The sequence below is a fragment of the Arvicanthis niloticus genome, chromosome 1 (genome assembly GCF_011762505.2).
Source record: "Arvicanthis niloticus isolate mArvNil1 chromosome 1, mArvNil1.pat.X, whole genome shotgun sequence".
Taxonomy (NCBI): Eukaryota; Metazoa; Chordata; class Mammalia; order Rodentia; family Muridae; genus Arvicanthis; species Arvicanthis niloticus.
This window is the reverse complement of record NC_047658.1, coordinates 4,342,667-4,370,264: the sequence shown is the minus strand read 5'-3', so window position 1 is coordinate 4,370,264 and position 27,598 is coordinate 4,342,667. Positions and strand designations below refer to the sequence as shown.

The 27,598-nt window shown below is 50.2% G+C and overlaps 1 protein-coding gene across 2 annotated transcripts in view; it reads left to right on the top strand.

The window, feature by feature from the left end:
- Window positions 1-24,895, top strand: part of Atp1a3 (ATPase Na+/K+ transporting subunit alpha 3) — a 28,078-nt gene extending 3,183 nt beyond the window's left edge. The window contains exons 2-23 of one of the 2 annotated variants that reach the window (XM_034500834.2): window positions 1,826-1,912; window positions 2,004-2,063; window positions 2,206-2,409; window positions 4,347-4,460; window positions 4,573-4,707; window positions 5,533-5,650; window positions 5,764-6,032; window positions 8,489-8,687; window positions 8,764-8,873; window positions 8,962-9,096; window positions 12,490-12,682; window positions 12,908-13,083; window positions 13,167-13,303; window positions 14,830-14,980; window positions 15,222-15,390; window positions 21,191-21,345; window positions 21,442-21,565; window positions 22,382-22,527; window positions 22,909-23,039; window positions 23,654-23,755; window positions 24,062-24,153; window positions 24,489-24,895. In XM_034500834.2, the coding sequence (XP_034356725.1) occupies window positions 1,826-1,912; window positions 2,004-2,063; window positions 2,206-2,409; window positions 4,347-4,460; window positions 4,573-4,707; window positions 5,533-5,650; window positions 5,764-6,032; window positions 8,489-8,687; window positions 8,764-8,873; window positions 8,962-9,096; window positions 12,490-12,682; window positions 12,908-13,083; window positions 13,167-13,303; window positions 14,830-14,980; window positions 15,222-15,390; window positions 21,191-21,345; window positions 21,442-21,565; window positions 22,382-22,527; window positions 22,909-23,039; window positions 23,654-23,755; window positions 24,062-24,153; window positions 24,489-24,517 (3,036 nt within the window). In that variant the 3' untranslated portion in view covers window positions 24,518-24,895. Of the gene's footprint in view, window positions 1-1,786; window positions 1,913-2,003; window positions 2,064-2,205; window positions 2,410-4,346; window positions 4,461-4,572; window positions 4,708-5,532; window positions 5,651-5,763; window positions 6,033-8,488; window positions 8,688-8,763; window positions 8,874-8,961; window positions 9,097-12,489; window positions 12,683-12,907; window positions 13,084-13,166; window positions 13,304-14,829; window positions 14,981-15,221; window positions 15,391-21,190; window positions 21,346-21,441; window positions 21,566-22,381; window positions 22,528-22,908; window positions 23,040-23,653; window positions 23,756-24,061; window positions 24,154-24,488 lie in introns of both variants that reach the window. The other variant, XM_034500829.2, reaches the window with a different exon arrangement.
- Window positions 24,896-27,598: the final 2,703 nt, after the last annotated feature.

Here is a 27,598-nt window from a genome sequence, read left to right as displayed (position 1 = left end):
CATGCCTGGCAGCAACACATTTAAGAGGCAGAAGAAAAAAACATCAGGAACTTGATTCTAGCTTGTTCTACATGGCGAGACAGCTACTAGAGATAGATAGATAGATAGATAGATAGATAGATAGATAGATAGATGATAGATAGAAGATAGAAGATTGACAGATAGATAAATAGAAAGACAGACAGACAGACAGATAGTCTTAGAACAAGAGAAAACTCTAGAGTGAGACAAAGATACATAAAGCATAAAGGAGGGGAGAGAGAAAGACCCCAGAACGAGATAGCAGCAGAGAGAGAGAGTGACAGAAAGATCTAGAATGAGAGAAACAACCCAGAGAAGAGGGGAACACAGGTGAGAACAGTGACCTCAGGAAATACCCTCCAGAGATGACAACGGCAACGGCAATGCCCAGACAGAGCAAGACAACAGACAACACAGGCCCTCAGAGAGGATCTGCAATCCCAGAAGACTCTGGGAAAGAGAGGACCCCAGAGGCTCAGGGACAGGGAGAGCCAGGGACTAAAGAGAGATGAGTCAGCGTCATAGAGACAGAGAGGAGACAGCATCAAAGGAGAGGAGAAATAATGGAAAGGAGCTGCCTAGATGAGCCAGGACCTAGGCGAGGTGCGGAGGGAAAGAGAGACAGAGACCAGCTGGCAAATAAGAAATACAGACCTGGAGAGATGGGGCAAAAGAGAAGAGAGTTAGCCACAAAATCAGGGAAGTTCAAGAGGCCCAAGGAGAGAAGATACACAGAATGTTGGGAGGGCTGCTCAGTGGGTAGCGTCCCTGCCTGCCTTACACAGAGCTCTGGGTTCTGTCAGTCAGTCGCTAGCACTGCGTAAACAGTGCATGGCAATGCAGGCCTGTAATCCCAGCCCTGCAGAAGTGGAGGCAGGAGCATCAGCAATTCAAGTTTTAGCCTTGACTACGTAGGGAGATCAAGGTTAGCGTAGACTATATGGTAATTTGTCTCAAAGGTGATACACACACACACACACACACACACACACACACACACACACGAAAGCCAGGTGTGGTAACTCATGGCCATAATCCTAGCACTTGGGAGGTTGAAGCAGGAGGATTGTCGAGTTCTCATCGGGGATCCATAGTGATTTCTGGAAGACAGTTGGCTAAAAACTAAGAGCCCATTTCCTATAATAATAATAATAATAATAATAATAATAATAATAATAATAATAATAATATACATGAACCAGAGAGTAGGCTCAGTGAGCAAAGGGGTTTCCTTCCTAGCCTGATGACCTGTGTTTGACCCAAGCACACAGTGAAAGGCTGTTCTCTACCTCCACACATACACTATAGTGTGTGCATGCACAAACACACACATATACACACACACACAAAATCAATCAATAAATGTTTTTTGAAAACAAAGGGGAGAGACTCATAGACATGAGGAAAGAGAGACAGACAGGGACCCTGAGCCCCAGAGATACCTGGAACCAGACTCAGTAAGGCCTTGAGAGACATAGAGATGCTGGGCGGTGCTGGCGCATGCCTTTAATCCCAGCACTTGGGAGGCAGAGGCAGGCGGATTTCTGAGTTCGAGGCCAGCCTGGTCTACAGAGTTCCAGGATAGCCAGGACTACACAGAGAAACCCTGTCTCAAAAAAAAAACCAAAAAAAAAAAAAGAGAGAGAGAGAGAGACAGAGACAGAGACAGAGACATAGAGATAACATAGAGATACAGAGGCCAGGCCAGGATGAGAGCCGGGGCACGCAGGGCCGGTGTCGCTCTGGAACCCCTTCTCGCCCGCAGTCTGGTGGTTCTGACAGCTACCGTGTCGCCACCTCGCAGGACAAAAAAGATGACAAGAGCTCGCCCAAGAAGAGCAAGGCCAAAGAGCGCCGGGACCTGGATGACCTCAAGAAGGAAGTGGCTATGGTAAGTGCCACCCCTTGCTAGTGCCATCCCAGAATGGTCCCGCCTGCCCGGAGAATCTGTGTCTCACAATCTCCCCCGAACCATTCTTTAGACAGAGCACAAGATGTCAGTAGAAGAGGTCTGCCGGAAATACAATACGGACTGCGTACAGGTGAGGATGGGCAGAACCAGGGCTGACGTTGGGGGCTGGGTCTGAGGGATGAGGGTTCTGGGTACTTGTGGGTGCTGGTTTTGATTTAGGGTGCCAGGGCTTCTCAGGGAAGATTTCTATATGAGCTCCATGTCTTCTACAGGGTCTGACACACAGTAAAGCCCAGGAGATCCTAGCCAGGGATGGGCCTAACGCCCTCACACCTCCGCCCACCACCCCAGAATGGGTCAAGTTCTGCCGACAGCTATTTGGTGGCTTCTCTATCCTGCTGTGGATCGGGGCAATCCTTTGCTTCCTGGCCTATGGCATCCAGGCAGGGACTGAGGATGACCCTTCCGGTGACAATGTGAGTGTGCCCCACTGCCCTGGCCTGTCTGTGTAAAGCCCCACACATTGAGGAACACACCCACAGCCACAGGGCTCTGCCTAGACTCCCACCTCCCACCATCCAACTGTCACAATTGCCTTTGAGAAAACAAGGTCAAAAATAAAGAAACTTCAGCTCCCTGCAGCTCAAGACAGCTGAGTGTCTTCTCAAGCTTTCATGAGAACCTAGGCTCAGTTCTCTGCATTCATAGAGGATGTGTGGTGGCATGCAACTTTTATCCCCTCACAGAGGGAACTGAGGCAGGAAGATCATGAGTTCGTTCGAGTCCAGCCTAGGCTACATAGCAGAATGCAATCTCAAAAAATGACAGCTAGGGAAATGGCTTAATCAATAAGGCACTTGCTGTACAACCAGGAGGACCTGCGCTTAAATCCCCAGCACCTGTGCAAAAGGAGACATGCTGGCCTGTACCTGTAATACCAGGGCTTCTGTGGGAAGACTCGAAAAGATAGGAGAATTCTTGGAAGCTCACAGGTCAGCCTGACAGAGAGAGAGAGAGAGAGAGAGAGAGAGAGAGATCGAGAGAGACAGAGAGAGAGAGATGGCTCAGTGACTTGCCTATCAGAGGACCTGGGCTCAGTTCCAAGACCCACATGGTCGCTCGCCACCATCCATAACCATCCATCTGTCCATGACCAGGGATTAGGTCCAGTGCCCCCTTCTGGACTCTATGGCACCAGGTGCCATGATGTGCAAATGTCTATGTAGGCAAAACACTCATACACATGTATAAATAGATCTTTAGAGAAACAAAACCAAAAGGCCCTCTCTCAAACAAAGTGGACAGGAAGACTGATACCAAGTATCATCTGACTTCCACCAGTGTGCCACGGTGCGTGCACACATGAACATGCACACACACACACAACCTCGTTTACACAAAAGAATGCATGTACACCTGATTTTTAATCATCAAAAAAGAAAGACTGTCATTTACATGCTAGAGCGCTTACCAAGCATGGCTTTGCTGCCCAGCACCACACAAGACTGCCTGGGCTTGGTGGTGTAAGCCAGTCGTGCAAGCACTGGGGAGGCTGAGGCAGGAGGATCAGAGTTTAAGGTTGACTGAGCTACATGAGACCCTGACTAAAAGAGAGTAGGTTAGAGTTCAGGTCTAAGGCTCTCTGACCTCAGCAGCCTTGGCGACAGGTGCCACCAGATGGCCACAGCCTGACAAATGACGAGAGAAAGTGATCATCTGTTCTCAGAGGAGACAGATGTGTGTGAGACAAGGCTGGCAATCCTCACATCTGTGGACACGGATCCTCACACAACCACACAGACATCTTCATGTGTACACAAGGAGTGAGCCTGGAGAGCCACAAAAGGAGGATACAGGTTCTGACACTCACCTCATACAGATACAGTCACACACACACACACACAGGTGCAGTCGGGACAAACACAGGATCCACAGAGCCAAGCATGGTGCACACCTGCCAGGCCAGGGTCACTCGCTGTGTCAGGGAGGCTAACCCAGGAGGATCAAAAGTTTAAGATCAGAGCCCTGTGGTGGTGGCACCTGCCTTTAATCCCAGCACTTGGGAGGCAGAGGCAGACAGATCTCTGTGGGTTCAAGATTGTCCTGGTTTAGTGAGTTCCAGAACAGCCAGGATTGCCCAGAGAAACCCTATCTCAAAATAAGTAAGCATATAAATAAATTAATTAAAATACAAATAAACACAAGAAGACAGGCTAACAAATACACTCAAACACACATTCTTATGAATGCAAGGCGAGGCCTTCAGGGATACAAGCAGGCAGATAGACGCACACAGAACAAGGACACAGACCTATTCACAAAGCTCCCTCGCAGACTCCAGTGATCCCCGGATGGAGGCAGGTGGGGAGTGTGTATGGCCGCTGTAACGCCCTGTCCCGGCATGTCCCCACAGCTGTACCTGGGCATAGTGCTGGCTGCTGTGGTGATCATCACAGGCTGCTTCTCCTACTACCAAGAAGCCAAGAGCTCTAAGATCATGGAGTCCTTCAAGAACATGGTTCCCCAGGTAAAGAAGGCTCGACAAAGGGACAGAAGGAAGTGGCCAGGTGGGCTGTGCCAGGGACTCCCTCCTAGGCAGAGGGAGTTTGAGAGGTGACTGTTCTGTGTCCCACACACAGCAAGCCCTTGTGATCCGGGAAGGTGAGAAGATGCAGGTGAACGCGGAGGAGGTGGTGGTTGGGGACCTGGTAGAGATCAAGGGTGGCGACCGGGTGCCAGCTGACCTGCGCATCATCTCGGCCCACGGCTGCAAGGTGAGGCAATGCCTCTGGTTCCAGCTCTGCTTTTCTTCTCTGAAGAATAAGGAGGGAAAAAAAAATCCCTGAATGTCTCCTATAGACAGACCCAGAGTTCTAGGCACCAACCTCACTCCCTCAGACCCAGGGATTCAGGCCCACTCCTTTTCCCTCAGACCCCAGAGTCCAGGACCTGCCTTCTTCCCTCAGATCTAGGGGCTCAGGCCCAGGCCTCCTCCCTCAGACCTAGGGGTCCAGGACCTGCCTTCCTCCCTCAGACCTAGGGGTTCAGGCCCAGGCCTCCTCCCTCAGACCTAGGGGTTCAGGCCCAGGCCTCCTCCCTCAGACCTAGGGGTTCAGACCCAGGCCTCCTCCCTCAGACCCAGAGGTCCAGGCCCAGGCCTCCTTCCTCAGACCCAGGGATTCAGGCCCACTCCTTTTCCCTCAGACCCCGGAGTCCAGGACCTGCCTTCCTCCCTCAGACCTAGGGGCTCAGGCCCAGGCCTCCTCCCTCAGACCTAGGGGTTCAGGCCCAGGCCTTTTCCTTCAGACTGAGGGGTCCAGGCCCTAGTCTTCCTTTAGATCTGGTAGTCTAGGCCCAGGACCATCCCACATAAATTCTGAGGGATTTTTGACCTGGGCCAGAGGTCCTGTTCCTGCCTACTCTCTTTCAACATCCTGCCTCCAATATCTCAGATGCCTCAGGCCAAACAGGGCTTCCCTGCTTTTTTCTGTAACTTCCTAAGACAGGCTTGACTCCAAGCCCCACCCCCACCTCCACCCGTTTCCTTGCTCTCTGATCCTGGCCCTCATGCTGAACAAAACTTGCTGCTCCATCTGCAGGTGGATAACTCCTCCCTGACTGGCGAATCTGAGCCCCAGACCCGCTCCCCGGACTGCACACACGACAACCCTCTGGAGACTCGGAACATTACCTTCTTTTCCACCAACTGCGTGGAAGGTGAAGGAGAGGGGACCCCCAAGGCCACAAAACCAGAGATGTGGCTCAGGAGGTAGGGTACCCGAAGCCTTCTGAGTCCCAGCAGACCCGAGCCTCTCTCTTTGGTCCTGCAGGCACCGCTCGGGGTGTGGTGGTAGCCACAGGTGACCGCACCGTCATGGGCCGCATTGCCACCCTGGCCTCCGGCCTGGAGGTAGGCAAGACGCCCATCGCCATTGAGATCGAACATTTTATCCAGCTCATCACTGGTGTGGCTGTGTTCCTGGGCGTCTCCTTCTTCATTCTCTCTCTCATCCTGGGATACACCTGGCTCGAGGCTGTCATCTTCCTCATTGGCATCATTGTGGCTAATGTCCCAGAGGGGCTGCTGGCTACCGTCACGGTAAGGCTGAACCCCAACAGAGAGGAGCTGGGGGTCACCCCCAGATCTGAGGGAGGGAGATGGGGGTCTGGTCCCTGGGTCTGTGGGTGTGTCAGATGCCCTGGAACTGGAGTTTACAAACGTTGAATCGCCATGTAGATGTTAGGAACAGAACCCAGATGCTCTGTAAGACCGACAAGCTCTCTCCCTACTGAGCCATCTACCAGCTCCTCGCCACCGTTATTTTATCTTCTTATTTTTATTTTAATTTATTTTGGTTTTTCAAGACAGGGTTTCTCAGTGTAGCTTCGGCTATCCTGGAACTCTCTTTGTAGAACAACCTGGCCTCGAACTCTCAGAGATCCACCTGCCTCCCAAGTGCTGGGATTAAAGGCGTGCACCACCTTGACCGGCTATTTATTTATCTATTTATTTATTTTTAAAAATCACTTTATTTTATGTGTATGAGTGTTTTGCCGGCATGAGTGTATGTGCACCACGCAAACACCTGATACCCCTGGAAGTCAGAGGAGAGCACTGGATCCCCTGGAACTGGAGTTACAGACAGTTGGGAGCCACCACATAGGTGTGGAGAACCGAACCTGTGTCCTCTGCGAAAGCAACAAGTGTTCTTAACCACTGAGCTGTCTGCCCAGCCTCTGCCCCAGTGCCTTTTAATTCAACCCACAAAGTTAGGACGCACCCACTCATGGCAAAGTAAAAATAAGCTTTTCTTTGATACATTTGTGTGGCCGGGCATGGCGGCGTGCGGTGTATGTTTGCGCATGCGCCCGTGCATGCGCACCATGGTCCCCATGTGGAGGTCAGCAGACAACTTTATCTCCTTCCACCGTGTGGGTCTTGGGCTCTGGTCACCAGGCTTGGCAGCAAGCACTCTTAGTCACTGAGCCATCTCGCCAGCCCATTTGTTCCATTTTTTAGAATAAAGTAATGCCCCACCCCACAGCCCCGATACCCACTCATCTCCACCCCAGACACACGGAGTGAGTGCTTTGTTTAAACATGGCCCTTCCGTCTTTCCCTCCCTGTTTCTTTCCACTCTCTCTTTGTTTTTTGCTTTTAATATAGTATTTTATTAATTCTTTAAGAATAGCATAATGTGTATTTTGACAATAGCCACCCCTAATTCTTTCCCATAATTCCATCCTGGTCCACCCCCACCCCTCCTTCAACTTCATATCTGTTTTTAATAACTCACTGAGTCCAAGTGGTGTGGCCTGTACATGCACAGGTGTGGGGCCGTCCTCTGGAGGATGGCAGACCGACCCCTGCAGGAAATGGCCCTCCCTCCCCCGGCCACCAACACTTGCCTAAAAAGCCTCAGCTGCGGATGTCATTTGTGGTTCTGAGACAAGGTCTCACCATAGTCTCATACAGGGGTTTCTCTATACCCCTGGCTGTCCCGGAACTCATTCTGTAGACCAGGCTGACCTCAAACTCACAGAGATCTGCTCGCCTCTGTCTCTCCAGTGTGAGCCACCACCACCCTGTCTATCTGGTTCTTTTTTCTTTCTATTTTTTAAAGAATTATTTATTTATTTATTTTATGTTTGTGAGTACACTGTCGCTTTCTTCAGACACACCCATATGAGGGCATCGGATCCCGTTACAGATGGTTGTGAGCCACCATGTGGTTGCTGGGAATTGAGCTCAGTGAAGAGCAGTCAGTGCTCTTAACCGCTGAGTTATTCTCCAGCACCCATCTCTTTTTAACTGAGTGTTGTTTTACTGAGTTCCATTCCTGTGCTTGTAGACAGAAATAACTTAATTCTTTTTCATTAGTAGATAATATTCCACCTGAGTCCCCAGTTTACTCTTCCTGCTGTGGTAGACACTGCTGTTTTTTCTTTCTTTTTTTTTTTTTAAAGACACTAATCTTTTTATTTTAAAAAAAATTTTATTTTATTTTATTTTTGTTTGTTTTTTTTGTTTTGTTTTTTTTTTTTTTGTTTTGTTTTTGTTTTTTTTTTTTTTTTTTTTTTTTTTTGGAGACAGGGTTTCTCTGTGTAGCCTGTCCTGGAACTCACTCTGTAGACCAGGCTAGCCTTGAACTCAGAAATCTGCCTGCCTCTGCCTCCCAAGTGCTGGGATTAAAGGCCTGTGCCACCACCGCCCAGCTTTATTCTCTTAATGTTAATTGTTACTTATTTGTTACTTATTTGGGGGTGAGGTTAGAGAGGTATCAGATCCCCCGGAACTGCCTAGTTTGATGCTGGGAATCAGACTCAGGTCCTCTGGAAGAATAGTATGTGCTCTTAATCACTGAGCCCCCGAGAACATTCTACCGTGTGTTTGGGGGCCACATCTGAGTCTGCCTATTGTTCAACCCCTGAGCCAACAACATTGCTATAGAACAGTCATCCCCCAGCCCTGGGTGCAGCCCGTGATTTGAGCCAAGGCCGGGCAGGTGAGCTGTGGACATCTGTGCAGTTCCCCTATCCTTTCCCGTCCTTCAGGTGTGTCTGACACTGACTGCCAAGCGCATGGCTCGCAAGAACTGTCTGGTAAAGAACCTGGAGGCGGTGGAGACTCTGGGCTCCACATCCACCATCTGCTCAGACAAGACCGGCACCCTCACTCAGAACCGTATGACCGTCGCCCACATGTGGTTTGACAACCAGATCCACGAGGCCGACACCACCGAGGATCAGTCTGGTCAGTGGTGGCTCTGGGCAGAGACTGCGGCACCCTGTCCCAATGGCCTCTTGGCCTCACATGTGAATCCTTACAGGGACCTCTTTCGACAAGAGCTCACACACCTGGGTGGCCCTGTCCCACATCGCCGGGCTCTGCAACCGTGCTGTCTTCAAGGGCGGGCAGGACAACATCCCTGTTCTCAAGGTGGGTGTGCAGCTGCCTACCCACCCCAACCCTGCATTCCACCTCCACACTCTGCACTGCTGACTGACCTGGCTCTCTCCTGCTGCAGAGGGATGTGGCCGGTGATGCCTCTGAGTCTGCCCTGCTTAAGTGTATTGAGCTGTCCTCCGGGTCTGTAAAGCTGATGCGTGAACGAAATAAGAAAGTGGCCGAGATTCCCTTCAACTCCACCAACAAATACCAGGTACGAGGGAACTCCGGTTCTGGGCGCTGCGTGATATAAAGAAATGTCTGTTTATCTGGACTATGGTGACACACTTTTAACTCCAGCACTTGGGAGACAGAGGCAGGCAGATCTCTATAAGTTCAAAGCCACTCTACAGAGTAAGTTTCAGGATAGCCAGGGCTACACAGAGAAACCCTATCTCAAATAATAATAATAATAATAATAATAATAATAATAATAATAATAATAATATAGATATTTGAACTGGATGTTAGGGCACATCTGTGATCCTGACACTTGGAAGGTAGAGGCAGGAGGATCAGAAGTTCATGGTTATCCTCAGCTATAGAGTGAATTTGAGGCCAGCCTGGGCTACATAAGAGCCTGTCTTAAAACGGAGGGAAAAAGTCAGGTATAAAATGGTACAGGCTGTAATCCCAACACCGAGGAGGTGGAGGTAAGTGCATCAGAGCTATCCTCAGGTACCCAGCAAGTTCCTGGCCAGCCTGGGCTATACGAAACCCTATCTCAAAACAGGAAAAATAAATTAAAAAAACAAAACAAAACAAAACACTTATCAGTCCAGATAGGTAGGACACTAACAGACCAAGGAAATGATCCATCCTGGTCCAGCTTGGCGAACGAATGGGATGATTAGAGTTAATTATAGGAACAGGGGCGGGAAATTACTTACAGAATCGTGGAGTGACTCAAAAACAGCTGCTCTACCCAGAGTGGGCAGTGACTCACGAATGCTGAGTTACTGGAGTCCCAGCTCCCGGCCAGCTGTGGAGACAGGCGGAGGTGGGGTGGGCGGGCGAGTGACTCTTCTTCCTACCCTTCTGTGAGGGACGTTAGCGACTGCCACCATTAGCACAGCCCTAGTCATCACTGTACCATTCTGCATATTTCATGGGTAAAGCCTTTCTGGAACTCTGTTTCGTGATGGCGCTGGTCCTGTCGGGAGGAAATAGTTACATTACTGGTAGCGTTGGGACAGGCAGCCGGGACCACGTGGTTTCTCCATAACTCCTGGATGTAGCCATCCCTGTCGCACTCCCTGACAGCTTTGGGGCAAGACATTGATTTATAATTAGTTAGTGCTTCAGTTCGCATCTGGAAGATTGAGGACAATGGTAGCCAGCGTGGGGGAGGGGAAGCTGCTGAAGCAGCAAGTTCCTGGGAGAGGTTGAAATGGGAGCCTAGGAGCCCTACAGTAGACAGTGGGTCCTGGCCACCATCTCAAGCCTAAGGGTAGCATTTTTAACACATTTTTCACACATTTTCCAGAAATGTTTTTGAGCCTTTTGGTCTTATTTTAGGTACTGGGGTCCATGGGGTGGTGAGGTTAGACAGTGAGACCCTTGATTTCTGACACAGTCATCCTTGGAGGCAGACAATCAAAGGATGAGGAGAGGAGTATAAAGGAAAGGGGGTTCGGACAGTGGGGCGGCACGTGCAAAGGTCCTGTGGAAGGAGTACAACCTGCCTGAACCATGTGGTGAGGGAACCAGGGCAAGGCATACAGATCTGTGGGGTCTGAGGGCTGTGGGGAGACCCCGCCGTGACTCTGAGGGAGTGAGAACCATGACAGGAAGCAGAGGCAGGCAGACCGGGCTTGATGTATATCCTTTCAATGGAACAGTTTTGTGTGGCTCCTGTACAGAGAGCCGACTTAGGCACCACCTACCCGGTCAGTTTTAGATCATCTTTATTGCCTCAGAAAGAAACCCCCGCACACTCTCAGACACCACCCATCCCTCCGCCTGCACACCCTGCCCCCAGCCTCACGCAGACACTAACCTACTTTCTGTCTCTGTGGATTCACTTGTTCTGGACATTTCATCAAAAAAGGAAAAACTGGAATTGTGTAACAATTGGCCTTTTTAAAAACCGTTTTTTCCGAGCTCCATCCACACGTCCACCAGAGCCTCATTCTCTTTTTAAAACGTTTATTACTGTGTGTACGTGATGGTGGGGTTGTGTGGAGTCAGAGGGAGTTGGTTCTCTCCTACCTGTATGGAAGGAAGATCCAGGGATTGACCTGAGGTCTGCAGGCTTACACTGCAAACAGCCCTACCCACTGAGCCATCCCACCAGCTTCCTCCTGACTTTTTCCTCCCCTTCAAGACAGGGTTTTTCTATGTAGACCAGGCTGTCCTGGAACTTACTATGTAGACCTGGCTGGCCTCGAACTCACAGAGATCAACCCGCCTCTGCCTCCTGAGCACAAAGGCATGTGCCACCACATCTTGCCTCCTGCAGGGCAAGTTCTCTTAGCTTTCTAATCTTTTTTTTTTTTCTATCTTTTGAGACACTATAACCCAGTCTGACCTGGAGCTCCCTGTATAGCCCTGGCAAGACTCAAAATCATAGCGATTCTGTGCCTTGGCCTCACAAGTTCAGTGATTACAGATGTGAACCATCATACCCAGCTGTTGTAAGAGAAAAAAAAAATACATTCTGTTGTGTGAGTGTCACATCTTGTTGGTCTGTTCATCTGTTGATGGACAGTTGGGCCGATACCACCTTTGGGAAACTACTGAGCTCTTTATCAGTGTGGCTGCAGCGTTTCTCACTGACTGACTTAGCGTTTCTTTTAGGTTTTAATTTTTGTTGGGACCAGGGATGGAAACCAGGGCCTTATATTAGCAAGTGCTTTGCCTTTGAACCACACCTCTACCTATTCTTGATGGATTCTAGGCAGGGGCTCTGCCACTGAGCCACACCTCCAGCCCCTCACTGGGGGATTCTAGGCAGGGGCTCTACCACTGAGCCACGCCCCCAGCCCCTCACTGGGGGATTCTAGGCAGGGGCTCTATCACTGAGCCACGCCCCCAGCCCCTCACTGGGGGATTCTGGGCAGGGGCTCTACCACTGAGCCACACCCCCAACCCCTCACTGGGGGACTCTAGGCAAAGGCTCTTCTACCACTGAGCCACGCCCCCAGCCCCTCACTGGGGGATTCTAGACCATTGTGCCGTTGAACATTGTCCAGACTGGCTGATGTAGTGGAAGTAGATGCATAAATTCAAGTGAGGGTAGATGACTGCTGGACTGGGGGCAAGGGCAGCAGAGGAGAGTGAGAGGAGGCAGAGTTCTAGGTCTGCTTCAGAGGCAAACTAACTGCTAGATTTGGGTTTAGCTGAATATCGACTCCTGACAAGACAGGGGAAGCATGTGATCCAAGGACAGCTGGAATCTCTGTGGCGAGATGGACGGCGGTGGAAAGATAGAAAAGAACTGAGGAGAGAACTCCAGGAGACTTGAGAAACAGAAGAGGCCTGCAGAGATGCGGGCAGTGCTCTTAGCCAACTGTTATCCTGGCACTGGGACGGTGCTCTCCCTAGTGGGGTGCAGGCAGCCTCTCTACCCCTGCACGGCTTACGCATGCATTCTGCTCTGTTACAGCTATCCATCCATGAGACTGAGGACCCCAATGACAACCGGTACCTGCTAGTGATGAAGGGTGCCCCTGAACGCATTCTGGACCGCTGTGCCACCATCCTCCTGCAGGGCAAGGAGCAGCCCCTGGATGAGGAGATGAAGGAAGCCTTCCAGAATGCCTACCTTGAGCTTGGTGGCCTGGGCGAGCGTGTGCTGGGTGTGTATTATGGGTGGGGCAGGAACACATTGAGCTCTAAGGGCCTGTTGGGGTCAGAATACACCATGAATGAATGAATGTGTGAATTAGTGAATGAATGAATGAACACATGAATGAGGCTATTGCTAAGAAATAAATGCTGGTTGGCTGTGTGGGGAGACTGCAGAGAATCCAGACCCCAGCAATCCATCCCATTGCTGAGAGCCCTTCTGTCCCCATCACCAGGTTTCTGCCATTACTACCTGCCCGAGGAACAGTTCCCCAAGGGCTTTGCCTTTGATTGTGATGACGTAAACTTCACCACAGACAACCTCTGCTTCGTGGGTCTCATGTCCATGATTGACCCTCCCCGGGCAGCTGTCCCTGATGCTGTGGGGAAGTGCCGAAGTGCAGGCATCAAGGTGGGTCCTGGGGCAGCCCGTGGGTGTGGTGTCAGGCGGTGTATGCAGGAGCCCAGGCCGTCCCTAAAACACAACACTTACAGGTCATCATGGTCACCGGCGATCACCCCATCACTGCCAAGGCCATTGCCAAAGGCGTGGGCATCATCTCTGAGGGCAACGAGACTGTGGAGGACATTGCTGCCCGGCTCAACATCCCCGTCAGCCAGGTCAACCCCAGGTGAGTACCACACCTCCTCCAGGTCCTGCAGTCCCATCAAGGTGATCACCACATACATTTTACTCCTCCAACTCTCCCTTTCCTCTCTGGGACCCTTCTGTCTGCTCAATGCCTGGCTCCCTCACTCTCCCAGAGTAAGGGCGACAGCCACAGGGGTTTTGAGAGGAAGAGTTGCTCCTTATCGCTGTGTAACCATGAGCAAGTCATTTACCCTTTCTGAGTCCTTCTTCTACAGGAACTGAGTGAAGTGATTCACACATTTAATCCCAACACTAGGGAAGCAGAGGTAGGCAGATCTCTTTGAGTTTGAGGCTAGCCTGGCCTACATAAGTGAGTTCCAGGCTAGCCACAATGACACAGTGAGACCCTTTCTCAACAAAACAAAAACAACACACACACACAAAAATCAAACCAAACCAACCAAACAAAACCATTCTACAAGGGTGAGGATGGAGTTCAGGGAAGGAGAATGTGCTTGTGGGGAATGAATGCACAAGGCCCTGGGCTTCATCTTCAGTACCACCCTACGCAATGCAAATACAAAATAAAGTAAAACCAGGGATGGTGCTGCATACCTGTGTAGCCCAGCACTCAAAAGAGGACACAGGAGGATCATTAATTTGAGGCCATCCTGAGCTACACAGCAAGATCATGCTTCCCAACACTAAAGACTAGGAATGTAGTTCAGAGATAGTGCTTTTCTAGAATCCTTCCATGAGGGACTGGGGGTGTGGCTCAGTGGTAGAGCCCCTGCCTAGAATCCCCCAGTGAGGGGCTGGGGGCGTGGCTCAGTGGTAGAGCCCCTGCCTAGAATCCCCCAGTGAGGGGCTGGGGGCATGGCTCAGTGGTAGAGCCCCTGCCTAGAATCCCCTAGTGAGGGGCTGGGGGCGTGGCTCAGTGGTAGAGCCCCTGCCTAGAATCCCCCAGGGAGGGGCTGCGAGTGTTGCTCAGAGGTGAATGTTTGCCTAATAATAAAAGGCCCTGGGTTCCATCCCCAGCACCACCCAAAATGATGTTGGGGGCAGGGGCAGGTTACAAATAATTATACATAAGTATTTCTTTTGAGACACGGTCTCACTGTGTAGTCCTGGCTGGCCTAGAACCTATTATGTAGACCAGAATGGTCTTGAACTCAAACCTCTGCTTGCCTCTACCTCTCAAGTGTTGGGATTAAAGGCATGTATCCCCCTGCCTAGTGCTCAAATTATAAATAATTATAAACACTTGCTCTTCAAGGATTAAAGGAAACCCCATATTTCTTTTCTTTGCTCCCCCACACCTCTGTATATTTGTGTTTGGTTTTTTTGGACTTCCAGGTTTTCCGTTCTTGTACCTGTCTCCATCTCTCTTCCTGCTGCTCTATGCACCCGTGTGCCTATTCTTCAGGCTCTCTCTAACCTTATCATGTCCCTCCCTCAGACCTTCTCCTCTGTCTCCCTTGTGCATGGTCTGTCCTGTCTGTCTTTCTGCCTATCAAATGTCCCCGACTCCTCACTCTGGCCTTAGCCACTTTCTGCTCTTCTCAGGGATGCCAAAGCCTGTGTGATTCATGGCACCGACCTCAAGGACTTCACCTCCGAACAGATTGACGAGATCCTACAGAACCACACTGAGATTGTCTTTGCCCGAACCTCCCCTCAGCAGAAGCTCATCATCGTGGAGGGCTGTCAGAGACAGGTGAGCTCCCACCTGGTCTAAGGGAAGAGAGGCCTAGACCCCTGGGACTGAGGGAGGTAGGGCTGAGCCTGGATCCCTGGTTTGAGGGAGGAGGGTCTGACAGAAGAGGACTGGGTCTGAGGGAAGATGGTCTGAGGAGGGAGGGACTGAGGGAGGAGGGCTGGGTCTGAGGGAGGAGGGCCCAAGGGAGGAGGGTTGGGTTTGAAGAGTTGGTTCTCACCCTCACCCTTCCTCCTTCCAGGGAGCAATTGTGGCTGTGACTGGCGATGGTGTGAATGACTCCCCTGCTCTGAAGAAGGCTGATATTGGGGTGGCCATGGGCATTGCTGGCTCTGATGTCTCCAAGCAGGCTGCCGACATGATCCTGCTGGATGACAATTTTGCTTCCATTGTCACTGGTGTGGAGGAAGGTGAATGGTTGCAAGGGTGGGGGTGAGGTATAGAGACTGAGTCACTGCTAGAAGCTTTAGGAAGGGCAGGGGAGCAGCCCAAGGCTTCATGAGGACCACAGGGCAGGCCTGCCTTCTGCATTCTTGCATCACCATTGTGGGGTCTGGTGGATGAGGATGTTTGGAGGCATCCCAAAGTCCTGGAAGTGTAGTCACTGTGAAGCAAAGAATCCTGGGAGGTTTGGAAGGCCCCATCTCCTGACATGGACTGTGGTTCAGTCATCTTCCAGAGTGGACATTGAGACACTCACTTGAAAAGATTGGCGGGGTGGGGGAGGGTCATGGGCAGATAAATATCAATTCCTACAACGTGAGTTATGGGAGCCTGGTGTGGGGCTGGGATGGTATTGGCAGGGAAGTCCCACTGCAGAGCTGATTGACAACAGCCCCACCTCCTGGAGGGTCTAGAGTGGGCCTGAAGGAGGCTAGTTCATGTTTTATTTTACCTAGTTATCAGTAATTACATTGATCATTGCTAGATGCCATGAGCCTTTGCCTTGACTATCCCAGAGAAAAGCACAGCTACCTCTCCTGTTACCGACATCTCTGCCTAACAGGACAAGGCAGGCACTCCTAGGTGGCCTCTGCCCTTGGCGTTATGCAGGCTGATGGGGCACTGTAGATTGGTCCTTGCTCTCAAGGCTGTGAAACAAGTTATCTAAAACAGTCAACAAACACATAATAAATAACAAATTGGGGGAGGTGCTAGGAAACCCACAGAACCCGATTTAGTGACTCAGGCTTATAACCCAAGCTACTCTGGAGGCTGAGCAGGATTTACAAACCTCTGCAATTTACTGAAACTTACTATCTCCAAATAAGTTACAAAGAGAGCCGAGGGCGTGGCTTAGCAACTAGAAAGCACTGGGAGGGAGGAGTGTGAGGAGACAGAGGGGAGATGGGGAGAGGGAGGGAGGGAGGGAGGAAGACAGGTAGGGAGGGAGGGAGGGAGGGAGGGAGGGAGGATAAGCCACAAGGGCAAGATGCTGGGAGTGGTGTTTGTGGGAGTTTTAACTTCCCCAAGGGAAAATTCCAGATACAGAAAATACAGTGAATGGCATCTCTTGTCGTTGTCATCCAGCTCCAAGAGAGCCAGTTTCTTCCCTCCACACTACCACATGCGGGTGTATGTTGAAGCATCCCTAATTCTTTTTACTTAGGAACATTTTAGAATGTGATGCACATAGCTTCGTGGGAGGGAAATGACTGCTCATGGGGACTGTGAGGCCAGAGGTCCTTGGCACAGTGACCACTGTACCAAAACCTTTGTTTCATTTTGTTTTGACAGGGTCTCAGTTTGAAGCCCAGGCTGGCTTACAATTCACTATGTAGCCCAGACTGGTCTTGAACTCACAGCAATCCTCCTGCTTCAGCCTTCTGAGTGCTGGAATTTCAGGTGTAAGCCACAACAGCTGGCTGTATTTGTTTTAACAGATACATAAAAACATAAATAGTGTACATATTAACCAGGCATGCTGGTATACATAGGTAATCTGTGTACTTGGGAGGCTTAGACAAAAAAGATTTAGTTCCAGGACAGCTGGTATTACTCAGCAAGATCCACCTCAAAAAAAGAGGGGGTCTGGAAAGATGGCTTCACAGTTAAGAGTGAACAGCTAAGAGGACCCAAGTTTGGTTCCTAGCGTCCATACCAGGCAGCACACTAATGTCTTTAGGGCTTCAGTGCCCTCTCCTGGCCCCCACAGGCACTACACTCACTTGCAGAGCAACCCACACACTCGCCCCCCATACAAATTCATATACACATAATTTTAAAAAGCAGCTAGCTGGGCTGCGTAGTGACACATGCCTTTGATCCCAGCACCTGGGAGGCAGAAACAAGTGGATCTCTAAGTTCAAAACCAGCCTGGTCCACATAGTGAGTTCCAGGACAGCCAGGGTACATAGTAAGACTCTGTCTTCAAGCAAACAAAGCAGATGGAACTCCAGCTGCTTGGTGGCATATGCCTGTAATCCTAGCATTTAGGAGATAAAGGTACGGAGATCAGAAGTTCGAGTCCATTCTGGACTACATGAGACTATAGAAACTTATAGCTCCTAATGGGTTGCCATGTGATATTCTGACATATGTGTGTTGGTTACTGGTTAAATGGGCTTAAGCATATCTGTCTCCCCAGTTAGCATTTCTAATTATTTATTTATTTACTATTTTATTTTATTTTGGTTTTTTGAGACAAGGTTTTTCTGTGTAGCCCTGGCTGTCCTGGACTCACTCTGTAGACCAGGCTGGCCTCGAACTCAGAAATCTGCCTGCCTCTGCCTCCCAAGTGCTGGGATTAAAGGCGTGTACCACCACCGCCCAACTACTTATTTATTTATTTGTTTATTTATTTATTTCATTTACATGAGTACACTGTTACTGTTTTTCAGACACACCAGAAGGGGGCACCGGATCCCATTATAGATGGTTGTGAGCCACCATGTGGTTGCTGGGAATTGAACTCAGGACCTCTGCAAGAGCAGTCAGTGCTCTTAACCTCTGAGCCATCTCTCCAGCCCCCAGTTAACATTTCTTATGGGAGAAAATATTCAGTGCTCTTTCTCCTAGCTTTTGAGACATTTGCTATGTGCAATCTATGGTCAACCAGTTACGTAGCAGCATACCAGAGTTTCCTACATCTGTGGCATTTTATTTTTCTTTTTTTATGGTGTTGGGGGTTCAGCCCAGGTTCTTGGGCTTTTGAAGCACATGCTGTGCCTGAGTCCACATCATAGCCTCTTCGTCCACATCATACCTTAGACCAGCTATTACCTGTGCAGGTACCTGGAGAGGTCAGAGGAGTGCTGGATGCTCTAGAGCTGGAGTTAGAGGCAGTTGTGAGCCATCTTACACAGATGCTGGGAACAAAGCTTGGGTCCTCAGCAAGAGCAGCATCTACCCTTAACCATGGAGACCGCTCTTGAGCACCCCCGTTTTAGAGGGTGGGGAATTTTTCAGACAAGAGCTCACTATGTAGTCCAAGCTGGTCTTGAACTCATAGCATTCTCCCTGCCTCAGCCTCCTGAGTACAGGTGCATAACACCACACTTGAATAAAATTAGCTCTTAGAGTCCATATGTAAGAGAGATCATGTGGTTCTTGGGCCCCTATGCCCAGCACAGAGACCTTCATTAGCATCTGTTTTGTTCTTTAAATTCTTTAAAATTATTTGATTTGGGTTGTGTGAGTGTTCTGCCTGCATGTTATGTCTCTGTACCACATGCATGCAGTGCTCCTAGAGGGCAGAAGGGGGCAGTAGATCTTCTGGAACTGGGATTACAGACAATTGTGAGCCACCATGTGGGTGCTGGGAACAGAACCTGGGTCCTCTGGAAGAGCAGCCAGTGTTTTTAACCATGGAGCCATCTTTCCAGCCCCCAATATTAAGTTTTTAAAAAAGAAATCGTATATGCCGTTTTCCATGATAGTTGTACCAATTTACATTGTGGAAGGCAGCTATGCCCACCAGTGTACCACCAACCTATCCCTAATGTGCCTTCTGACCTAAGGTGTACATGGTTCCCTTTTTCTCTGCCTCCCCTCCAGCACCTGTATTGCCAGTTTGATTGTAGCTACCCTCTCTGGGGTAATGTAATGTTTCATTGCAGGTTAGTTTACGTTGTATCCCTAGCAGCTAGTGGTACCACCCTGATGTTGAGTATAGTGTATACTTTGTTTTTGTTTATTTGGTTTTGGTTTCTTGAGACAGGGTTTCTTTGTGTAGTCCTTGCTGTCCTGGAACTCACTCTGTAGACCAGGCTGGCCTGGAACTCAGAAATCCGCCTGCCTCTGCCTCCCAAGTGCTGGGATTAAAGGTGGGTGCCACCATTACCATCCCCCGGGGTTTTTGTTTGTTTGTAATATTCTTTCTTCTGCCTTTTGAGGCAGGTCTCACTCTGTATAGCCTGGGATTCCTGGAGATCCAACTGCCTCTGTCTCCCAAGTGCCCTGATTAGAGGCATGCACCACCACACCCAGCACTGATTTTTACTGTTGAAACAGGCTGCCTGTATAGTCCTGGCTGGCCTGGAACTTGCTATCTAGACCAGGCTGGTCTCAGAGTTGCTCTGACCTTACTGCCTTTGCCTCCTGAGTGCTAGAATCACAGGCATGTGCCGCTATGCCTGGCCTATTTGTGTATTCTCTTCTGAGAAATGCCTATTTCAGTCTATTGCCTTTTTTTTTTTTTTTTTTTTTTTTTTTTTTTTTTTGAGAGAGAGAGATAGTGTTTCATGTAGCCCAGGCTGACTTCGACCTCACTATGTAGCTGAGGATGACCTTGAACTCCTAATTCTCCTGTCTCATATGTACTACTGCACCTGACATTTTTTAAGTGGGTTATAAAAAAAAATAAACGGGTTATTTTATTTTTTAATGATTTCCCTACAACTTGACACATGGGGAAGACATTGGGTCAGCTGCCATGCTAATTCTTAGGTTTTCACTGGTATGCACCATACTGACTGCATGTTTGTGATCAAGTGTGTGCATCACAAGTTAACTTGATAGATCTTTGCATATAGGGACACCCATACGCTCCCCAGGTTCTAGTCAATAGAAATAACATTGAGAAATAACATTGATAGAGGGCTTGCCCGGCATATATAAGGTCTTGAGTTCGATTCACAACACTGTAGAAATAAGAAACAGACAGACAGACACCCCGCTCCATTAAAATCCCTTCCTGGCCTGACTACCTGCACAGTAGGCTCACTGTCTTGCTTGTTGTCTTCTAAGTGGGATAATTTTTTTCTTGTTTTTTTTTTTCTTGTTTTAATATTAATTTGAGACAGGTGTTATTATGTAGCCCTGGGATTAAAGGCCTGTGCCACCAGGTTCAGTACCACCTTTTGTTTGTTTGTTCGGTGGTGCTAGGTGTTGAACCCAGGGTCTTGCTCATGCTCGGCACTCTCCCAACTGAGCTACGGCCCAGCCCTGTGTCTGACCTTATCCCTCAGCGTAATACCTCATGTGCTCGTGGCTCTCCCCTCTTCCTTCCTGTAATGCGCCACAGTTTAGCATCTGCTCACATGGCGTGAACTTTCAAGTTGGCTCTGGTTTGAGGCTATTACGAATACTGCTATGGTAAACCTTTGTGAACTTGGCTTTGTGAACATAAGCAATCGTTTCTCTTGGGTATGAACCTGGAAGTAGAGTTTTAGGGTTAACGATGTTTAACCTTGAGAGAAGCTACCAAACAGACTCCCCCACCCCCATGCCACTTGTGGTCAGAGGTGTAAATGTGAGTGGGTGAGGGTGAATCAGAGAGCATGCAAAGGTCTGGATGTGGGTTCTTATTGATAGAGCCCCTATTGTGAATGCCTCAGTGGGAGGCTGGGGGCATGGCTCAGCGGTAGAGCCCCTGCCTAGAACCCCCCAGTGAGGAGCTGGGGGTGTGGCTCAGTGGTAGAGCCCCTGCCTAGAATCCCCCAGTGAGGGGCTGGGGGCGTGGCTCAGTGGTAGAGCCCCTGCCTAGAACCCCCCAGTGAGGAGCTGGGGGTGTGGCTCAGTGGTAGAGCCCCTGCCTAGGATCCCCCAGTGAGGGGCTGGGGGCGTGGCTCAGTGGTGGAGCCCCTGCCTAGAATCCCCCAGTGAAGGGCTGGGGTCGTGGCTCAGTGGTGGAGCCTTGTCTGTCATGCAGGAAACCTAGGTTCAATCTCTAGTAACTATATATAAAAAAAGCAAGTACTAGATAGGAAAGGAGATGGGGCTCCAGTAGACCCCAAGTTCTAAGCCTGCTTTTCCCTCCTCCCTCTACAGGCCGCCTGATCTTTGACAATCTGAAGAAGTCCATCGCCTACACTCTGACCAGCAACATCCCTGAGATCACACCCTTCCTGCTCTTCATCATGGCCAACATCCCACTGCCCCTTGGCACCATCACCATCCTCTGCATTGACCTGGGTACCGACATGGTAAGCCTGGCTGCCGCTTAGGGCTGCGGAGGACTACCTTCACACACTTGTGCTGTCTCTCTCTCCACTCACATGGCTTACCTCTCTCCCATCCAGGTCCCTGCAATCTCCTTGGCCTACGAGGCTGCCGAGAGTGACATCATGAAGAGACAGCCCAGGAACCCACGCACAGACAAACTGGTCAACGAAAGGCTCATCAGCATGGCCTATGGGCAGATTGGTGAGGACCACCGGGCTCAGAATCAAGGGCCAGTCCAGCAGACTGGAAGTATACCTGGTCTGAGGGCTCAAAGCATGAGACAAGAGACCTACATCCCTTTCCTCTACCTCTAGGCAGGGCATGTAGGCAGAGCCCTAGAAAGTGTGTCTAAGAAAGCAAAGCCCGTGAGGCCGAAGGAGTCTAGACTCCTCTTGGGTGCCTTACTGTTAAGTGTCTCAAACAACCAATTCATTGGCTTCCAACTCCCTATGTGGGCAGGATAGCCCTGAACTTCTGATCCTCCTGCCTCTACTTCCCAAGTGCTGGGGTTACAGGTGTGTGCTACCACACCCAATTTATTACTAACTGTGGATTAAATCTGGGGTTTCGTTCCATGTTAGGCAAGTACTCTGTCACAGTAGATTCCCAGCTCGCTCACCTTTTGTTTTGAGATGGGGTCTCACTAAGTTAGCCAGATTGGCCTTGAAAATTCATTTTGTAACCCAGCCAGGCCCTGAGTTTTCTATCCTCATGTTCCCATCTCCCGAATAGCTGGGATCACAGGTCTGTGTTATTAAGCCTGGCTCCTCCAGGATATTTATAGTGTTTGGGAAGCCTGATTCAGGTAGCATGGGCCTGAAGGTTATCCATATGGATAGCCCCCTCCCCAAGGGGACGGGATGGCCATCTCAGGACCCTACCACCAGGGGCTGGAGACAATGTGGCTTAGGCAAGATAACCCAGCAGTCCACAGGCTACTGTGATGGTCTCAACTGGTGTTGGGGGAGCATGGAGCATGCGCCTGCCTCACCCTCCCCTCGGCTCTCTTCCCCCCAGGGATGATCCAGGCCCTTGGTGGTTTCTTCTCCTACTTTGTCATCCTGGCAGAAAATGGCTTCTTGCCCGGTAACCTGGTGGGCATCCGGCTCAACTGGGATGACCGCACTGTCAATGACCTGGAAGACAGTTATGGGCAGCAGTGGGTGAGTGGGCTGAGCACTGTGCCTAAGGAGCAGACCATCATCTACCCCCAGTCCCATGCTAACCGCTCTCCCTGAATAACAGACCTCCAGAACTCCCTACATAGCTCAGGCCTTCTTTCATAAGCCTGTCCATCCCTTCAAAGCCTGGCTGCTGTCTGTCCTTCTTGGAGACCCACAGGGAAATGATTAAGGCTATCTAATTATTTGTCCTTCTTGAAACACCTGCCTCTTTCATTGGTCCCAAGAGGCTACAAATCCAAGAAAGAGAACACATCTGAGGTCCTGGGAACCCAGCACAGGGGGTGGGGCAGAGAAGGAGCCTGGGGTGTGGTCACAGGATGCAACCCCACCCTCACATCTTTTTTTTTTTTTTTTTTGTAGACTTATGAGCAGAGGAAGGTGGTGGAGTTCACCTGCCACACGGCCTTCTTTGTGAGCATCGTGGTGGTCCAGTGGGCTGACCTGATCATCTGCAAGACCAGGAGGAACTCCGTCTTCCAGCAGGGCATGAAGTGAGGGCCTCCGGCTGCACCCCTTCTTTGGTCTGGGGGTTGCCTGAATCTCTCCTCTCCCTCACTGCACTTTCTGTTTTGCCTCTGCATTGATTTCCTCTTGAGGGTCCTGTGTTTTAGATTCTAAGCTTGACTCTCCATCTTTGTAAAGGTGGGGTACCCTGGGTCCCCAGATTTCCCATTTTTGCCATTGCTTCCATGAACCTGTCCCTGCTTCTCTTTCTCTTCCCCTCTCTTTCTCTTCCCCTCCTTCTTCCTTCTCTTCCTTTTCTTTCCCCCTCCCCCTTTTATTTACTCTGCTTGAGACAGCCTCTGGGTATTTAGCCCAAGCTAACCTCAAACTCATGGCAATCTTCCTGCCTCAGCCTCCCAAGTACCACCATGCCTGGCTGTCCTTCTGCTTCTCTCAGCTCTCCCACCCCCATCTGCTTCTCTTAGATCCCATTGCCTCTGTTTCTTTCTCCTGTGTGTGCATCATTGTTGGCTGGTGACTCAGTGTCTTGGTCCATCTGTGTCCATTCCTGTCTGGGTGTCTATCTGCCTCTGTCTCTGTGGGTCGGGGAGCCTGGTGTGGGGGTGCTCCAGGTCTAGCCTCTCCTCGCCTGTGCCTCCAGGAATAAGATCTTGATCTTCGGCTTGTTTGAGGAGACGGCCCTCGCTGCCTTCCTGTCCTACTGCCCAGGCATGGATGTGGCCCTTCGCATGTACCCTCTCAAGTGAGTGCCCAGTCCACCTCTGCAGCCTTGGCCTCAGCCTTAAATCTGTAGCCCACTCACCCTGATGTTTCTCTAGATGTACCATCCCCTGTCCCCTGTTGCCACCCCTGGGCTGATGCCACCAAGTCTCCTTGCCATCCTCACAGAGGGACACTGCAGACTCCAGTCCTAGTCAGGATCTAGGGCATCAAAGATCCTGAGAAACTGGCCATCTGGTCTGTCCACCCACCCACACACACACACACACACACACACACAAAGCCAATATTTGTCCCTCATGTCCCCGCTTCTCTTTCATCTCTGCAGGCCCAGCTGGTGGTTCTGTGCCTTCCCCTACAGCTTCCTCATCTTCGTCTATGATGAGATTCGCAAACTCATCCTGCGCAGGAACCCTGGGGGTGAGGGCTGCATGGCTGCGGGCATAAAAGCCTGGGAGGAGAGGGAGGCAGAGGGTGGCGGCTCTTTCTCCCTGCGTCCTTTCTTTCTCTTTCTTCTCTCCCCCAAGCCTCGCCTTTCACTCTCTTTCCAAGTGCGACTTGTACGTCTGAGAATAGGGTCTTCTGAGGCAGCTCAGGCTGCCCTTGAACTCATGTCCCTCTTTCCCTGAGTTCTCAGTCCTGGGATGACAGGCCTGCCACCACACCTTGTGTTTGCATCAATCTTTCTTCTGTGTCCCTGCCCCTGGCTCTCGAGTCTGCCTTCCTCTCACTTTGACTCTCTTCTGTCATTCCAGGTTGGGTGGAGAAGGAGACCTACTATTGACCTCAGCCACCACATCGCCCGTGTCCTCCCTGCCCCCAGCCCAGGACAGCCCTCTCCAGTCCCCCCATTTTGTACTCTGGGGGGAGGGGCCTTCTCTCCCCATGGCCCGCCTCTCTCCTCGTGGCCCAGCCTCCTCTCCCACACCTCGGTTACCTCCCACTTTCCCTCACTTCTTCCTCTGGCTGGCTTCTCTCCCCCCACAGCCCCTGCCTCTCTTCTCCCTCCCTTTTCTGTGTCTCTCCCCCTCTCTCCCTGGCGACCCTGCCCCTCATCTCCCCCCTGGGCTCTTTTTTACTCCCCTGGGCCTCGTCTCCTGGCTGACGCCATCTCCGGTTCTAATTCTGAACAATTATCAAATATATCAGTGGGGAGAGAAAAGCCGTGTGCGTGTTGTGCTTGCCGGCCGGAGCTGTGGGTGGATGAGATGCCCTCTGCCAGTGCCCGGTGCCAGGGGACTCACATGAGCCCAGTTTAGCTAATTACGATGCCACAAAATCTTGGGTGGCACAGAGTCATGCATTTTGGATTCTAAGGAGTTAGAATTCTCAACCCAGTTGGATTATGGACAGGGAAAGCGGAGGCAGGGACTGGATGGCAGAAAGGTCCTGTCTCCTGTGGAAAGGGGCCCTGAGGGAGGCCACAGCCTGGTGGTGTTGAGAACTGAAGCTCTCCTAAGCACAGCCCTAACGCGCATCAGTGTGAGGGACAGGGAGGGAAGGAACTCACTGATGGCCACAGAGCTTCGGGGAGGAGGTGACAAACCTGGGCTCTGCACTGAGGCCATCTCAGCTCGGAGTCACCATGCTCATCTCTGTCACTGAGGTCAGCCTCGTGTCTTCACACCATCAAGTGCACGAAAAGAACAAGAAACTTTGGGGGCAGAGGAACCGCTCAGTGCTCTTGCCCAGGACCCAGGTTCAATTCCCAGCACCCACATGGTGGCTTACAACGACCTGCAGGTCCAGTCCCAGGGGATCTGATGCCCTTTTCTGGCCGTTGCAGGCAGCAGGCATGCAAGCAGTGCACAGAAATACATGCAAACAAAATACACATACACAAAAAACTAAACTTAAGCCATGCACGGTTAAAGGCCCACTCCTTCAATTCTAGCAGACAGGTGAATCTATGAGTTTGCAGCAGCCTGGTATTCATAACAGTATTAGGCCAGCTATAAGGTCTCATAGTGAGACTATGTCTTAACATTTTTTTTAATTTAAATTTTAAAAGAAAAACGTTTTAAGTGTGTGTTCCAGTGTGCATCTGTAATACCAAAACTAGAGAGGTGGAGCAGGTAGCTGCCGGATACTCTGAACCACACCTCTACTTCTGGATGGATTCTAGGCAGGGGCTCTACCACTGAGCCACGCCCCCAGCCCCTCACTGGGGGATTCTAGGCAGGACTCTACCACACTGCAGCCCCTCACTGGGGGATTCTAGGCAGATGTATCTGCTCTTGAACTTCATACAAATGAACTCTTAAAGCATATGCTTTTGCGCTTGGGACTCTGTGACACATGTATGAGCATCTCAACAGTGTGGTGTGTGTTATCTCTGCTCTGTCCATGCTGTGACTCTAACCCTCTGTTTCCCGTGTTGTTTTTAATTGGGTCCTGTGTTGATCCACATTTGAGCTGTGTTCATGTTAGGGCTTCTGGTAATAGGAAGAAATAGCCAGTCATGTTTTTATGATTTATTCTCTTTTGTTTGTTTATTTGTTTGATGTTTGTTTGAGGCAGGGTGCTCGTATATAACTTTTACTGGCCTCGAGTTTATGGCAATCCTCCTATCTCAGCTTCCTAAGCATAAGATACCATACCTGCTTTTGAGTTGTTTTGGAGTGGGAGCCAGGGGTTTGTTGTTTTGAGGTGTTGTTTTGTTTGTTTGTTGAATTTTTGAAACAAGGTTTTTCAGTGTAACACTGGCTGTCCTTAAATTTACAGAGATCTGACTGCCTCTGCCTCCTGAGCTGGGATTAAAGGAGTGTGCCACCACCACCTGGCCCTTGGCGTTTTGTTTTGTTTGTTTTTAAAGATAGATTTTTCAGGGCCGGGCGGTGGTGGCACACGCCTTTAATCCCAGCACTTGGGAGGCAGAGGCAGGTGGATTTCTGAGTTCCAGGACAGCCTGGTCTACAGAGTGAGTTCCAAGACAGCCAGGGCTACACAGAGAAACCCTGTCTCAAAAAACCAAAAAATAGATTTTTCTCTGTGTAGCTCTGGCTGTCTTGTAACTCACTCTGTAGATCAGGCTGGCTTTGAACTCAGAGATCTGTCTGCCTCTGTCTCCCGAGTGCTGGGATTAAAGGACTGCACTACCATTGACACGGCGTGGTTTTTAGGGTTTTAATTTTTTTTTTTATTTAATTTTTTAGATAGGGCCTTGCAATGTAGACCCGGCTGGCCTTATATTTACAATGATCCTCATACCTCTGCTTCCCAAATGTTAGGTTTACAGGCATATACCACCACTCATACTTCTTAGGCTGTTTATTTATAATAGAAACCTAGAACCTTTTCCCAAAGCATACATGAGGTATTTTGTACCCAACGGCAGAGGAAAAGTCCCATCTATTCACGTCACCGCCACTAGGTGGCAGCAGCAATCCTTTTAGTTTTTAGCCATTCCGATTGGACAATTCTTCCCTGGAGTTGAGCTGCCCAGCATGCCAGTTGAAGGAGGGCACTAGGCCTGTCAGCCTCCTGTCAGGGATGCTGTGGGCCCCTACGAGTGAGTGTGACACATGCCAACACACCAGAGCTAAACTGATTGTCTTAGGGTTGCCACTGCTGTGAAGAGAGAGACACTATGACCGAGGTAACTCTTATAAAGAACAACATTTCACTGGGGCTGGCTTACAGGTTCAAAGGTTTAGCTCATTATCATCATGGCAGGGAGCGTGGCAGCATCCAGGCAGACACGGTGCTAGAGAAGGAGCTGAGAATTGTGTCTGCATCTTGATCTGATTGCATCTAAGAGAGATTACCTCCCAGGCAGCTAAGAGGTAAATCTCATTGCCCACCCCTGTAGTGACACACTTCCTCTAACAAGGCCACATCTCCTAATAGTGACAAGCATATTCAT